This window comes from Ochotona princeps, chromosome 10 (genome assembly GCF_030435755.1).
Source record: "Ochotona princeps isolate mOchPri1 chromosome 10, mOchPri1.hap1, whole genome shotgun sequence".
Classification (NCBI taxonomy): domain Eukaryota; kingdom Metazoa; phylum Chordata; class Mammalia; order Lagomorpha; family Ochotonidae; genus Ochotona; species Ochotona princeps.
Genome location: NC_080841.1, coordinates 10,672,195 through 10,688,861, shown reverse-complemented (window position 1 = coordinate 10,688,861; position 16,667 = coordinate 10,672,195). Strand labels below are relative to the sequence as shown.

Below are 16,667 nucleotides of genomic sequence, written 5' to 3'. Positions count from 1 at the left end.
GTATTTGAAAGGCAGAGTTACAGAGGGCAAGAATGGAATTTCTCGTCATCTGGTTCACTCCCTAAAAGGCTGCAACGGCCAGGGATTGTCAGGTTGAAGCTTCGGCCAGGTCTCCCAAGGACGCGGGCCATCTTCTGCTGGCCTTCCTAGGTCTGTCAGCAGGGAGCTGGAGAGTTTATCATTGGTGGTACCTTGCCTTGTTCCAGCTCCGTGTGGCCACTCCTGTCCCGCCATGTGCAGTAGTGGTGTTGTCACAAGCATCCTCCTTTACCTGGCATCATCCCCCAACGTCTTGTTATTGGGCTGACTCATTCATTAGGTCCTGACATTCGCTTTGACTTCCTCTGTCTTCTTTGCCTCCACAGCACTCATCATAATTTGCATCCATACTTTTTAGACATGTTTCTTTGTGACATAAGCTCATGAAAACAGATACTCTTAAGCTCAACATGTGGGGCCAATATATGGAGTGCTAGTAAACATTAGTGGAATTGGTAAATAAATCCCTTCCATGGGCCTCATTCTCTCGTCACTCACTGCATCTCTTGCACCTCAAATCAAGCCATTCTAAATTCATGCTTTCCTAAGGTGTTGAGCTCTGTTTCCTGATTTTTCTCCTTGTGCCATTATTCCTATTTTTAACCCTAATTCGTTTCCACTCTAGTCTCTTAGTGAATGGCCACTTTGTATATGTTAACAATGTGTTTCTCTGTAAATCCAGGGGCTGATCTTGGTGCTGAATTTCTGTGTAACCTGTGGCAATGGATAATGCAATCTTTGTTCAGTTTAAAAAATTTTGCTGCTTTACTTTTTTAAGTTCTATTTTTAATTCCTTCACCTCCTTGATGGTCATGTCTTCTGAGTTCCATGCCTTCTGCATCAATGGATAACCCTTTGAAGTTTCCACATCCACTTGTGGCATTACAATGCTCATTTGTTAATTCAACCAAAATAGAATGCCACCAAGAATGAGGCTTTTAAAGTGTTGAACTTCATTACGGACAAGACAGGAAGCACTTGCCTTCCTGGCATTTTGGATCAGGCAGGGAGATTGAAAGCCAAGAATGATGCCAAACAATCATCTGGCACTGCTGGGTAAGCAAAGGAACAGGATGTTCCCTGGGTGGCTCCCTGAAGAAGTACATTCAAGATAAGCTTTGAGTGGTTAGCTGCATCTTTTTCTACTGAAAACGGAGCCATTTAAGCTACACCGACCTTAAGGTGAGAATGGCTTCGGACCCGTCATGAAGCTAGGCTAGAAAGGAAGACTTGAAACGAGAAAGGGGATGGAAGTGTAGTTGAAGATGCACGTATATTCTTTTCTACACTCACATGGTAACAGCTACACATCATTGTACTTAGCTCTTATGGAATACATTGCAATTTTCTTTCCTTATGGATTTGAGAAAACTGTATGCATATTTTATGTATCAGAATGTTAAGATTTGAGAAAATAATCTAAAGTGTAATTTAAATTGCACTTCTAGAAAGGGGTAAAAAAACTATTTCCTACATATTGCAACACAGTGAAAATAATTTATTCAACTCCCAGGGTTAAAAAATGCAAACTTCAAAGGCTCATCTATCTATCTTTTCAAGGTTTAAAATTATATATAGGCAGCCAAACGATTGATAAAATCAGTGTATCCTAAGATCAGAAAGAAATGTCCCTCAAATAAACTTCACATGAAAAATGAGTTTCACAAACGTTCCTGTCTTTCTCTTAAAGATAACCCACTGGGTCTGTTTTAAATGATCATTAACTGTACCAGAAATTCACATGCAATTAAAAATGTGCAACAGTGGGCCCGGCAGCATGGCCTAGCGGCTAAAGTCCTCGCCTTGAATGCCCCGGGATCCCATATGGGCGCCGGTTCTAATCCCAGCAGCTCCACTTCCCATCCAGCTCCCTGCTTGTGGCCTGGGAAAGCAGTCGAGGACGGCCCAATGCATTGGGACCCTTCACCCGCGTGGGAGACCCGGAAGAGGTTCAAGGTTCCTGGCTTCGGATCAGCGCACACCGGCCCGTTGTGGCTCACTTGGGGAGTGAAACATTGGATGGAAGATCTTCCTCTCTGTCTCTCCTCTCTGTATATCTGGCTGTAATAAAATGAATAAATCTGGAGACTCGCAAGATGGCTGACATAGGAGGAAGACTGTGAGGGAGCTCACAGACAGAGAGGGCTAGAACGCGACAAAAGCGTAACTGGAGCAGCATAGAACTACAGGGAGAAGAACGTGAAGTTCCCTGGACAGTGTGGAGCCAAAAAAAATCCACACAACTCGGAAGAACAACCAGGGAAAAACAAAACAAAGGGCAGGGAAGACGACTTCCCGTTACTGACTTGCTAAGTCACCTTTGAGTGCAGACGCTGAAAGCCGCAGTCGACTCGCAGACCGACCCTCAGACGCTGTGGCCGTGAGGAGTGGCGGTGATGGATCGGGACCTGCTGGCACCTGCTCACCCTGGTCGCCAGGACCCGCGAGGACCCGCCAGGACCTGCGCCCGCTGCGGACATCAGGACCTGGAGTCATCGGGACCCGCCGGCATCCGCCCACCCTGGTCGCCAAGCCCCGCCGGGACCTGCACCAGCCGCAGCCTCCAGGTTCCATCCGCCTGCACCCGCCGGGACCTGCAATGGACGCAGTAGCCGGGAGACGCACCCACGGCGAGGGTTCCCACCAGAGGAAGAGGCAGACTGCAAGAACCTGAGGTTTGAGTGAGTTGGGTGGGGACAGTGGTGGGTTGGAGGCTCCGGGAGTTGGCCCCCCAGGGGCATGCACAGAGCCTGAACACCCTTGATGCTCATCTCCCTGCCCCTCCCCCCCCAAGACTCCAGCGTCTAGGGACACAGGGCGAGTGCCTTGAAACTGCCAAAACTGTGTCTGGGAGGTGAGGCACAGTGGTCCTGTGCACTGAGGAGAAAGGCAAAAGGCACACTGAATACTCCCCCGTGCCTTTGTGGTCTGGCACTCAGCTGGGCGGTGCTATCCCACAGGAACCCAAGCAGGCCTCTGGGCTGGGCAGTCCCGTACTAGCGCTGGGGCGGTCGGTCCCCTGCAAGCGCTGGGGTGGGCGGGCCTGCGCAGGAGGCGCTTCCAGAGAGCACCTGGAACACCTTACGCCCTATAGTCCCGTGCTTGGGAGACACACCAGGAAAGCACTGCGGACCCGTGTGCAGGAGGCGTTCCCAGAGAGCACCTGGAACCTCCACGCCCTGCAGTCCCTGGCACTGGGGACACACCGAGAAAGCACCTAGAATCCTCCGAGCCCCGTGATCCCGCGCACAGGGGGTGCGCACAGAGAGTGCCTTCACTCCCCCATGCCCTGTGGTAGCATACCTGTAGGGGACAAGCTGAGAGTGCACTTTGAATCCGCTGGGCCCTGGAAGTGGCGCCCTGAGGTCCAGTGTTCTGGAGACGCACCAAAAGTGCCTTGAAAATTCCCACACCCTGCTACTCCACGCCTGCAGACTCCGATCTCTACAGGATAGTGCTTGGAGACCCCTCAGCACACTGGTGCCTAGGTCTCTCAAAAAAGAAACACTAACACAATGGGAAGAAATACCAGAAAAGGTAATGATCCAGATGAGAGAGCCAACACCCTACCAATAAAGGATCGAAAGCCAATGTCTATTTCGGAGATGCGAGATGAAGACATAGAAGAGCTACCAGACAAGGAATTCAAAAAAATAATGTTAAAATATGTCAGAGACAATGAGAAGAATTGGGAGGACTTCAAGGAATTCAAGAACCACATAGCCTCAGAAATACAACAAATGAAAAGTAAAATCCTTGACTTAGAGCACAAAATTGAGAGCCTAACCAACAGAACAAATACAGCAGAAGAGAGGATCTCTGAAACGGAAGACACACAAAACGAACATACCCAGTTCATTAAACAGCTGGAGACAAGTCTGAACAAAGCCAATAAGACCATACAAGAAATGAAAGACAACCTCAGAAAATCGAATATTAGGATTATTGGCCTTCCTGAAGGAGCGGAAAAAGAGTCAGGAATGCAAATGGTGCTCGACGAAATTATACAGGAAAACTTCCAAAACACTTGGAACATGAACCCAGCCCAAATCCAGGACGGTCAGAGGACTCCCAGCAGATATGACCCAAAGCGATCTTCACCCAGACATATGGTGCTCAAGTTCCACTCCAACGAAGACAAAGAAAGAATCCTAAGACAAGTACGAAGCAGAGAAAAGATCACATACCGGGGAAAACCAATCAGGATCACTGCTGACTTCTCTGAAGAGACTTTACAAGCAAGAAGAGAATGGACAAAGATCTTCCAAATCCTGAATCAGAACAACTGTCAACCAAGAATATTGTACCCAGCAAAGATCTCATTCGTATTTGAGAATGAAATCAAATACTTTCACAGCAAAGAGAAATTAGAAGAATATGCCAGCACAAAACCAGCTCTACAAAATCTCCTTAGAAATGCACTAAATCCAGAAAAAAAGGAGGTGAATCATCAGCAAAGATGGCAAACAGGAAGGTCTCCCCACTAAAGTCCACACAAGGAAGGGCAATTACACAGATATCAACACCCACAAAAACAAGTATGGCAGGGCAAAATCACAACCTCTCAATTTTAACTCGTAACACAAATGGCCTGAACTCACCAATCAAAAGGCACAGATTAACAGAATGGATTATCAAACAGCACCCAACTATCTGTTGCCTACAAGAGACACATCTAACCAGAAGAGATTCCAAGAAGCTGAAAGTGAAAGGTTGGAAACAGATATTTCATACCAATGGACAAGAAAAAAAGGCTGGGGTAGCTGTCTTAATTTCAGATGATGTGGACTTCAATCTGACACACATCAAAAAGGACAGGGAAGGACATTATATATTGGTGAAGGGACTGATCCATCAGGAAGTAATTACCATTGTGAACATATATGCACCAAATTCAAATGCACCTAGCTATGTGAAGCAATTACTCACGGACTTAAGGGGAGACACAGATATGCACACAATAATAGTGGGTGATCTTAACACCCCACTAACAACAATAGACAGATCAACAAAACAAAAACTCAACAAAGAAACAACAGAGCTCATACAAACAATAGAACAACTGGACATGATAGATATTTATAGAATTTTTTACCCTAAGGCCACAGATTATACATTTTTTTCAGCAGTGCATGGCACCTTCTCCAGGATCGACCACATGATAGGACACAAAGCAAACCTAAATAACTTCAAAAAGATAGGAATCATACCATGTACCCTCTCAGACCACCACGGAACGAAACTGGAAATCAGCAATTCAAAATGCCCCAGGAAATACAGAAACTCTTGGAGGCTGAACAATATGCTATTAAACGAACAATGGATCAGAGAAGAAATTAAAGATGAGATCAAAAAATTTATGGAAACAAATGAAAACTCTGACACAACATTCCAAAATTTGTGGGACACTGCCAAAGCAGTGCTACGGGGTAAACTCATCGCAATTGGAGCTCATGTCAAGGCCCAAGAGAGGCGCCAAATACAGGAACTAAACACACACCTCCAGGAATTGGAAAAACAACAGCAGAAGAGCCCCACACAAAATAGGAAACAAGAAATCATCAAAACAAGGGAGGAAATTAATCAGATAGAAATAAAAAAAACCATACACAAAATCAATGGATCAAAAAGCTGGTTTTTTGAGAAGATAAACAAGATAGACACCCCACTGGCCCGACTGACAAAGAAAAAACAAGAGAAGGCAAGAATTAACAGCATCAAAGATGAAAAAGGCAACATAACAACAGACACCGCATCCATTAAGGCCATAATTAGAAATTACTACAAAGCACTGTACTCCAACAAATCAGAAGATCACCAAGAAATGGAAAAGTTCTTAGACTTCTACCACCTGCCAAAACTTAGCCCAGAGGCAACAAACGACCTGAACAAACCCATAACTGAAGTAGAGATTGAATCAGTGATTAAAGACCTCCCAACAAAGAAAAGCCCAGGCCCAGACGGCTTCACTACAGAATTCTACAAAACATTCCGAACAGAACTGACCCCAATCCTCTACAAACTCTTCAAAACAATAGAAAAAGAGGCAACCCTTCCAAACTCATTCTATGAAGCCAACATTACCTTAATCCCAAAACCAGACAGAGAACTAACAGAGAAGGAAAACTACAGACCTATCTCTTTGATGAACATTGATGCTAAGATTCTCAACAAAATCCTAGCCAACAGAATTCAAAAACACATCAGACAGATTGTTCATCCAGATCAAGTAGGATTCATCCCTGGAATGCAGGGATGGTTCAACATTCGGAAATCCATAAATGTGATACACCACATCCAAAAACTGAAAAACAAGAATCACATGATAGTATCAATAGATGCAGAAAAAGCTTTCGACACAATCCAACACCACTTCCTACTAAAAACCCTAACCAAGGTAGGCATAGATGGAAAAATCCACAACATAATTAAAGCCATATATGAAAAACCCAACGCCAGCATCATACTGAATGGAGAAAAGCTGGAACCCTTCCCACTGAGATCTGGAACAAGACAGGGATGTCCACTTTCTCCACTACTATTCAACATAGTCCTAGAGGTACTCGCTGAGGCCATAAGACAAGAAAAAGAAATCAGAGGAATCCAAATGGGAAACGAAGAAGTCAAACTCTCACTATATGCAGATGATATGATTCTTTATGTAGAAGAGCCAAGAGACTCAATACAGAGACTGCTAGAACTTGTACGAGAGTTTGGTAGAGTGGCAGGGTACAAAATTAATGAACAAAAATCAACAGCCATAGTGTATGCGAACAGCCCCAAGATGGAAAAAGACTTAACCAGCAAGATACCATTCAAAATACCAGAGAAAAGTATGAAATATCTGGGAATAAATCTAACCAAAAATGTAGGAGACTTATTTGAAGAAAACTACAAACTACTTAAAAAAGAAATTGAACAAGACCTCAAAAGATGGAGTAACATCCCATGCTCCTGGATAGGTAAAATCAATATCATTAAAATGTCTATACTGCCAAAAGCAATATATACACTCAACGCAATCCCAATCAAATTGCCCAAAACATTCTTCATGGAAGTGGAAACAATGATCCAAAGGTTCATCTGGAAACACAAAAAACCACGGATAGCTAGAACCATCCTGAAGAACAGGAAGTTAGCAGGGGGAATCACAGTTCCGGACCTCTGGACATACTATAGGGCAGCGGTTATCAAAACAGCATGGTACTGGCACAAAGATAGAGAGGAAGATCAATGGAGCAGAATAGAAATACCAGAAGGAAACCCACACAGATACAGCCAAATAATCTTTGACAAAAAGACAAACGACAATCCAGGCAAATGGGAAGGTCTGTTCAATAAATGTTGTTGGGACAACTGGTTAATAGCCTGCAGAAACAAAAAGATAGATCCACATCTCTCACCATACACTAAGATCAGATCTAAATGGATAACAGATCTAAACCTACATCCAGAAACCTTCAAACTTTTGGAAGAAAATGTTGGAAACACACTGGAACACTTAGGGGTAGGCCCTCACTTCCTAAAAAAGACTCCAAATGCAGTAGAAATCAAGACCAAAATAAACAATTGGGACCTCATCAAACTAAGAAGCTTCTGTACAGCTAGAGAAACAATCAACAAAGTAAAAAGGCAACCCACAGAATGGGAGAAGATCTTCGCACACGACATAGGTGATAGAGGGCTGATCTCCAGAATATACAAAGAGCTACAAAACAACCAAAATGTCAAAACAAACAAGCCACTCAAGAAATGGGCATGGGAAATGGGCAGACACTTCACAAAGGAACAAACCCAAATGGCAAATAAACATATGAAAAAATGCTCAAGTTCCCTGGCAATAAGGGAAATCCAAATTAAAACATCAATGAGGTACCACCTAACGCCAGTAAGACTGGCCCACATGAATAAAAGCACCAACAACACTTGTTGGCGAGGTTGTGGGGAAAAGGGAACCCTACTCCACTGCTGGTGGGGCTGCAGGTTGGTACAGCCTCTATGGAAATCAGTATGGAGAATATTCAAACAACTCAAAATCAACATACCGTATGATCCAGCAATAGCACTCCTAGGAATATATCCAGAACACTTGTTTTATGAGAAACCAAGATGTACTCCTATGCTGATAGCAGCACAATCAGTAATTGCAAAAACATGGAAGCAACCAAAATGCCCATCAACAGAGGATTGGATAAGAAAGCTATGGTTCATCTACTCCATGGAATACTACTCAGCTATTAAAAAAAACAAAATGTAGTTCTTTGTGGCCAAATGGGCCCAACTGGAAACCATAATGCTAAGGGAAATGAGCCAATCCCAAAAGGTTAAATACCACATGTTTGCCTTAATTTAAGATGATATGATGTTATGTATAACAAGTTATGTTATGAATGTTATATGTTGTGTATAAACTAAAATTGAAGTGTAGGTGAGGTGGTCACAGAAGGTGGCTAGGAACTCGCATTTACTTTTAACATATTGGTTACTCATTACTGTGTCAATTAATTCCATAATGATGTAAATTTTTGCTGATGGTATGTTGGAGCTTTCAATTGACTGGGATGATACTCTGCTGGCTCTGTCTTCAGACCAGAGAGGGTGTACCTAAGAAGCCGTTGAACTTGACTGGACAATAAGATGCTGGACTCTATGTTTGGTATATGCTTGCAATGGGGGAATCTCAACTGAACTTGAGCTGTGGTTATGCAACAACGTGGAGGAATCCACCATGGTGGGAGGGTTTGGGGAGGGGTGCGGAGAACCCAAGTACCTATGTAACTGTGTCACATAATACAATGTAATTAATGAAGTAAAAATAATAAATAATTAAAAGAAAAAAAATGAATAAATCTGAAAAAAAATGTGCAACAGCTTCAAGTCCTTTGATTAACTCAAGGATTTCAGTTCTTTAGCAATATCATTTTGCATAAAAAGCAGCTGCACTAATTCAGTAGGTCCTACAGCTGCACTTGCTAATACTTACAAACTTACAGGCCAAACAGAGATATTTCCCATAAACAAAAACATCTTCAAGTAAAATTTACAGTGATAGATACTATTTTGTGCCTAAAGTTTACTAATGTTCAAAAAACTTTCATTTAAAAGGCACTGGCTGTGGGTGGTAACAGGACTGAACCTATTGTGCAAATCTCAAACTATAAAGGTTTAAAGTGAAAAGATAAATATTCCTTAGCAGAAAACTCTACTCAATAAAAGACCAAGTGAGGTGCCAATGGAAAAGGAATATGTGAAGATAGCCTTTAATTTAATGCATATTTAAAAAAAAAAAAGCCCACGACGATTCTTGGAAGCTATCAAAACTGTTTCAACTTCTGCTGTCTCCATTCTTGGGCTTCGCTGAAATGGCAAAATTAAGAAAGTGTTATGATTCATTGTAAAGGGGCAAAAAATCAGATACACATAAACTTACTCATTTTTTATTTTTGCTTTTATATTACCATATAGTACAATTTTCAAAGCTAATGACGATCTTTTGTATGTGTATTTAAAGCATAATAAAATAAAAGTATTTCACAAAAGAAATCCATATTACAGTACTATTGAAATATGAGGCATAGGGTAGTTATGCGTTTGTGGGTTATAAACATAATACATTCATTTTAAAGAACAGACATTTAAAGTGAATAACATTTTGGCTAAAATAAATATAGTAAATGTTAACAGCAACACCTTGAGTATATGGGTACAAGCAAGGTGTTTTGTAATAGATACTATGGAGAATGGGAAAGCATTCAGGAAATGACTGGCATGTCTAACTAGATTTACCATCATTGCACCTTGCTGAGCTCTGGATGCATGCATGGACCTTCGATCCATCACTCCTGAGCCTCAGCACCCAACACAAGGTTACCCCACGCTCAGCCCTGGGTAACTAGTACCGATGTCTGCATGAGGTTCAGAACCAGATATAGCTTCTATTATTGCTTCTCAAATTAATTCAAACACGTAACTTAATATAAAATTTACTGATAAACACAGAAAACATTTTACAGATGATCATAAAAATCAGAACTTTAATCATCCTCATAATTCTTTAAGTAGGATCCCTTCAAATTGGTTTTATACAGTGGTTTCAGCAGAAAAAACATGAACACTTAGATTTGAGAAATCTCAAAAAGTTTCTACACACAGAAAATAATGATGGGTTTCTCTGATTATGTAATTCTTCCCAGTGATTTCCTTCTAGCTGATAACAGCTACTGAGAAGAGAAGCTCAGATCTTTACCTAAAAGTCACCTTGGGGGTTAAGCTAATGAATTTTAGATCCACGTGTTTAAAAAAAAGTACCTGTTGCACCCCGAGAACCATTTCATCTCAGACAGACATATAACACTACAGTGGACGCAATGCTAACGGTCAACAGAAATGGCTTCCTGCGTGCCCTGGGCTACACTGACATCTGTGGATGCCCGGCCACCAGCCTAGGGGAGGATACAACAAGACCTCCTGGAAGGATCAACCAGATACAATTAACGGTGATAAGCAAGACTCCATTTTTGTTTTCTGTTTTTATATTTTTAAAGTTTATAAATGACTTGAATTCCTATCAGTGTAAGCCAATGACTGTGAGAGCTAGCGAGTCCAGCAGTTATAGGGGCTGGAGGCAGGCATTCTCTGACGGTGAGGTTTTCATGCTGGCAGGATACTCCTTTGGAGGACTAGGGTGGTGGCTGTGGCCCTCTGCTGTGACTGCCAGGCAGCCTCGGGGAGCCAGTCATAGCTAACTTGAAGGCTCTCGGGGTTAACATATCTTCACCACAGCCTCACTCAGCTCTGCCCAGTTCCTTCAACTAAATGAAATGCTACCATCTCTACCATCTTCACGCACGAGTACAGCTCTTCGCTCAAAAGCTTCTCAACAGAAATGCTCATCTCAAGGCTGTTCTGACTGCAGTAACAGTCACTGTACACTTCTTCAAACATTCTAAAATTACAGCCTTGCCAAGGAATCAAAACTGTATCAACATTCACAGGTACAGTGTAACACACATTCTTTCTTCTTCTCTCTCAAGACAAAAAGCAGATGTACACAAGGTGGCCCAACTTTCTAAAAGTTTAAAAAGTTAAATCCATAAGAAGTGTTGGTACACCGAGTACTTTTTCAAAGATATCAATGTTGCAGATTTTCTGAAAATATAATGGGTTAAAATGTACATACAATATAAATAAAGTAACTTGAATATAAAAAATTTATGAAGGGGACCCACCAGAACTTCAATACAATCTATGAATAAAAACATGCATACATTATAGTGTACAATTATGAGTTAAAATGCATTTAAATTTATAAAGAAACTGAAATATAGTACTGCAAGATTACTCAAAGAATATTTTTCAAATGTACAAATAATGAAAACACAAAAGCTTTGAGCAATGTGCAACTTTAAAAATTACTATCACAGCCAAATCCTTAACCATGTTTTAAATGAATTCATTTATACCATTTTAATACAAAGAAACTATAAAGTCTGCTGAAACAAAGCAAAGACTCTTCAGTGTCTGACTCACATTTTGTCTCTAAATCTTCACATTTAAAAACTGCACTTTGAATGTATAAGCTAAGTATTTTAAATGTTTTTGTCTACATTATATTTGAATGCTACACTGCTAAAACTAAAATACATACTTCAAATTTTGACAAAGCAGTCACAAAATTTCACAATGTGCTCACCTCAATGTCCATAAATGATGAAAAGCAAACAAGCCATGTGCTAAGATAATTTTCCTCAGGCTTCAAGTCTATCCTAACGTGTGCCAAACTGCACCTTCAATATTGGCACTGGCAGTCTACTGAAACACAATTTATCAGCAGAAAACACCAAATAATTCTTAATAATAATAATAATAATAGCCATCAAAACCCATCGTGTTTCATTCACTCTCCTAACATGCGATTCAATTATTTCAAAGACATTTGGGGTTTACAAGCAAGCGATTTGGAAGCTTACACGGAAACTGGTTAAGGATTTAATGCACACAGCTCTGAAATATTAATCCTAACACAGAGACAAAAATGGGGAGGTATAGTCTGCACAAAATACTTTAAATTATTTTGGTTATGTTCATCGTGACACTGCGCTTGCTTAGCTGCTGGCAGTGCACGCATGCATCCTCTTCGCTACGTCATAGACGTAGGTGATGTCTGGCCGCTTCTCAGGGTCCGGGTTGATGCACATGTTAACCAGCTGTCGCAGCTGCAAAGAAAGAAAATGCAACATACTTCAAGATTTTCCATTACTCAAAAAGAATCAACTGTGAATAGCTGCATGTTCACAAAGAAAATACATTTCCTGACCATTCTTCTCCTAGAAATATAGACTGTCAATGACCTTACAACCAGTTAAATGCTTTAAGGAGCATATTCAAGGGAGAGTACTAATGTGAAATAAGCATTTTATATAATCCTTGGATTTAAGATGGATCTGATATATCTGATGATTGCAATTACTGAAGATAGTAGTTTTTAACTTCGTGCTAAAGTTAACTGAGCAGATACAACTTTACTTCAAAAAGTTGGTGGGAAGCAGAACTGAAGCATGTATATTTTTTGAAACCCATTTGTACAAGGAATCTGCAGAAAACTCTTGAAATTTTTGTGCCTGAAAGACTATGCATAAATTTTATTTTTCCCCCCAACACTACTTTTAATACCCATTTTTTCAAGTACTTTGTACCCAGACCTAGAATTCAGTACATGAACTTTGATTTAAAGTTTTGTACAGTCAAGAGGACTACTGTGAATCATTTTATATAAATATATATAAACACTTAGAAAAAACCATACCTTGAAGCTAAGATTATTAAATTACAGTAAGTTAAAGGCTATAAAAACATTCCCTCAACTATGTGAAACAGTATTTAAATGTCCCCACTTTACAGAATAGTTGGGATTTACATAACAGGAAAAAACCTACATTCCAATACACTAAAATACCCTCTCATAAATTCCAGGGCCACTAAGCAGCAGAATGTGGGATTTTGCTCCCCATTCTAGTTGCTGTGACTTTCGCAGCCATGGGGTTTCATATTGTCCATGACCTTCCAGGGAGGAACACCTGAGTCTTTCCTGCCTTGTAAACTCATCTTTGATATTTAGACATTCTGAAAATTTGTGTTAACTCTTGCTGGAGTATCAACACAGAAGATTAGGAAACTGTTGTACTGCTTCATCTTCCTCAATTTCTACACAATTTTGAAATAGAAACAGATGTTGAAAACCAGTGTGTGGACTGATCTGGTACTAGCACTATGAGAGGGCAGATGCCTGTGAGCAATGTTGGTCTCAAGTAAGAAGCGTGTGAGGAGGTGCCAGGCTGGAGATGGGGCTTTTAGTGGAGCAGGAACCAGTTTTGGCAAAGGTATTGTGCAGCCCTGCGCCCTGAGTTGAGTCAGTGTTACACAACACATGGAAGCTGCAGCGGAGGATCTAAGCAGCAGATGATCTATGGGGAATCTTCTAGCTCCAGTTCCTTAAAATGTATAATTCTAGAAGAATTAAATGTAATGACACAATTTTAGCCAAATCTAGAAATTCAATATTACACCTACTAAAAGGGCCCAAAGATTACAATTTATTTTCTTTACTAAAAAGCTGTAATTACTATTTAAAACCATTAAGATGTATAGCAATATGAAAGACATTATGCTATGATGGATCTAAGAGAACCCTAATCTGGAAGTCAGCATTTTACTTGCTATTAAAGAGACAAAAACAATCATTTATGCATAATACAGGAAACAGCTGAAAAGGGACCTATGTATTCAAGTTATATTTAAATACAAAATGTGTTGTAACAGGTCACCTAACTACCAGGTGTTTTGTGTAGAGATCACAATATCGGGAAGCAGAGCGGATGGCAAGAAAGGATTATTGTGGTACAAAAGTATGCTTCGCCAGAATACAAGCAACTCTGACAGTTCCTTCAGGCTCATTCAGAAGCCTTGTTTTGTTTGTATTATATTTCAGAATAGGGAGGGCATTCCATTGCACTGATTTAAAATGACTGACATTGAATTTCTCTTGGCCAGCTTTTTTTAATGTCAAGATTAGAGAAAGAATGATGTTAGCTGAAGAATACGGTGATTCTTCAGCTCTTCAAAGAGGAGATCTAGAGATAGTAAACAGGGAGAAAGATGAAGAATAAGGAAAACACAGCACCAGGGAACAGCTGCTTCTTCTAACTCTTTTTGGATGGGCTTTATTAGCAACAATAGCTGACGCAGATCAGAAAGTATGTTAGACACTGACACAGTGTTTGCTTTTCCCACCCCATGTGTTTGGTCCAACTGGCCCCAAACAGGAAGCTTACTTTGGCATTCAGATTTTCCTCTTTCAGAAGAAGTATTAGTAGTTGCCATTATATAAGATCAGATCTTTGAAATGCAGGTTGTTAATGCCTCACTATACCTTGTAATCAAATGGTTAACATGATTTCTCAAACTATAATAAGCAATAAGCTCTAAAAAGAACACTTTAGAAAACTAAGTTATATGGCAGTGATTCGGTTGTCACACCACTATTTCCAGAGGATTTACTCTATTGGAGACACTATGAGGGAGCAGTTGATGACCCAGGGTGAGACAGAATTGCCCTAAAGGAAGACTTACAGTTCAGATGAGAAGATATATTGCAGTAAGCATCTCTACTCACAAACGAAAAGGAGGACCTCCAATGAAAGAGTTAAAAATATCTTGGCCTTACACTGTCGTGATCCACTTAAATAGTAGACTGTTGGATTTGTAACTGTGAAGGACTATACTGCTGCAATAATATGGGGGCATGTGGTATGAATGAAGTGGAGGGAGGAATTCATATTCCTACAAAACTGGATCATGGAAAATAACAATAGTAAAAAACACACACACAAAAAAAAGAAGTGAGGACACAGCTTGCTATCTGACTCTCCTTCCTTCTTGCCTTTTGCTTCTTCCATTTTCATTCATATGTTCAGGCAAAACATTTTCATAGAGTATTACGCACTAAAAACTTCACCAGATGGTAAAGACAAAGCAACGATGACTACTGAAGGCACTTGGCCTTCTACAGCTTACAAACTAGTGAGAAAAGACAGATAGGACAAAGGAGTGTGAGGGAACTTTGTCACTTTGCAGTTCATAACAGATACACATCCCAAAAGCTGTATGAGATGAAGTCAAAGACTACTGGCAGCAGCCCAGAAGGAACCGCTCCTTTGCAATCCTTCCGCATCTGTGTAAGCACATGGCTCTTCTCCGTCCCATGTACTGCAGCCATCACCCAGGGCGCCCATGCTATCCACTTGGGTGCTTCACTCCTACAAAGATTCCTCATTACCGGGTCTTAATCTTCACAGAGACAAAGGCTATTTCTAAAAACTTGCTTTGACTGAGATCACCTCCAGTGCATCTCAACTTGCCAGTCCTCTCCTTTTTGACAGTCTCTCAAACGTCCTTTCTTTCTCCCTTCGCACCCCTTCTACTCCTTCCCACTTCAACTTTTTCACTGCCACTTCATCCTCGACAACTGCATTTGCTCCCGTGTCTAACTTCTTGGCGGCTTTACTAGCCACAAAAGTGCAGGAGCCACAGATACACCTCTTCAGTCCAGGCCTCTCTGGCTGCATTTATTGCCTCTAACTGCCTTATGAGCATCTCTGGCCACACTCACATTAAACACGTTCACAAATGAGATCTTATTCCTTGTTCATCTAACTGATTCTTTCTGTGTCAGATGACATCTCCAATTTCTCGAGCCAGAAATATAAAATACACGTAAGACTTCACATCTTATCCTGGCCCTGGTACCCTCCCATACCCAAGCAGCACCTGCCACATGCCTACCTATCAATAACCAAGTTGCACTGTCTCTAGATTGTTGAATTTTTGTTCTTTTCACAATTTCTAAGCCACCTTCTTGGAACAGCTCAAAGTTGACACCTCAAAAGTGCAACGCAATCACCAAGCGACTGTATGTCAACTCCAAGCATTTCAAAGATCACTGGCTTCTGGAAACGAAAGCAGCTCAGCATTGCACACAATGACCTCAAGTTGGCTCCTGCTTATCCCTCCTCTAGTTTCAAACATTTAGTGACAAACTTCCTCCATTTTATTCCAGCACCATTCTTCTTTCTAACTCTAATGAAGTGCTTGCAGTTCTGTACTCACAAAAGATGTTGTCTTTTTCTTTGTTTATGCTGGTCCTTTCTTTATCCTGCCTCCCTCAAGCCTCTTCCCCTCTGCCCTTCTATCTCTTTTCTAAAGCCTTTCTTCACTACCTACTCGCTGCACAGTATGCCTCACCTCTGCTGTGTGCTTTATATGCTTTTATTAAAGCCCTCTGACACTTGATTGTATTTCACTGACTGTTATAAGATGTGGTATGCCAGAGTGGTGACTGGATGAGCACTGAAAACTCACTGGCTTGAAGGAATTGAGTGAGCAACGTCTGGCTGGCTGGCTGTGGTACCCCAAGTCTGAAACACAAAGATAATCTTAATGTTTGTAGAGTCAAAATGGAGCACAGAAAAACCCCTGCCAGCAGACTGCTCAACATCAAGTTCCTGTAAAATTTCAGGCAAACGATTTTGTTTATTAGGTATTTTCCCCAGGGATATCCAAAGGAGGGTTTT

The 16,667-nt window shown here is 41.1% G+C and overlaps 1 protein-coding gene across 1 annotated transcript in view; it reads right to left on the bottom strand.

Annotated features, from left to right (window-relative positions):
• Window positions 1–11,641: 11,641 nt before the first annotated feature.
• NEK7 (NIMA related kinase 7) overlaps window positions 11,642–16,667 on the bottom strand; it is a 142,273-nt gene continuing 137,247 nt past the window's right edge. The window contains exon 10 of the mRNA XM_058668969.1: window positions 11,642–12,254. Within this exon, the coding sequence (XP_058524952.1) occupies window positions 12,144–12,254 (111 nt within the window). The 3' untranslated portion in view covers window positions 11,642–12,143. The remainder of the gene's footprint in view (window positions 12,255–16,667) is intronic.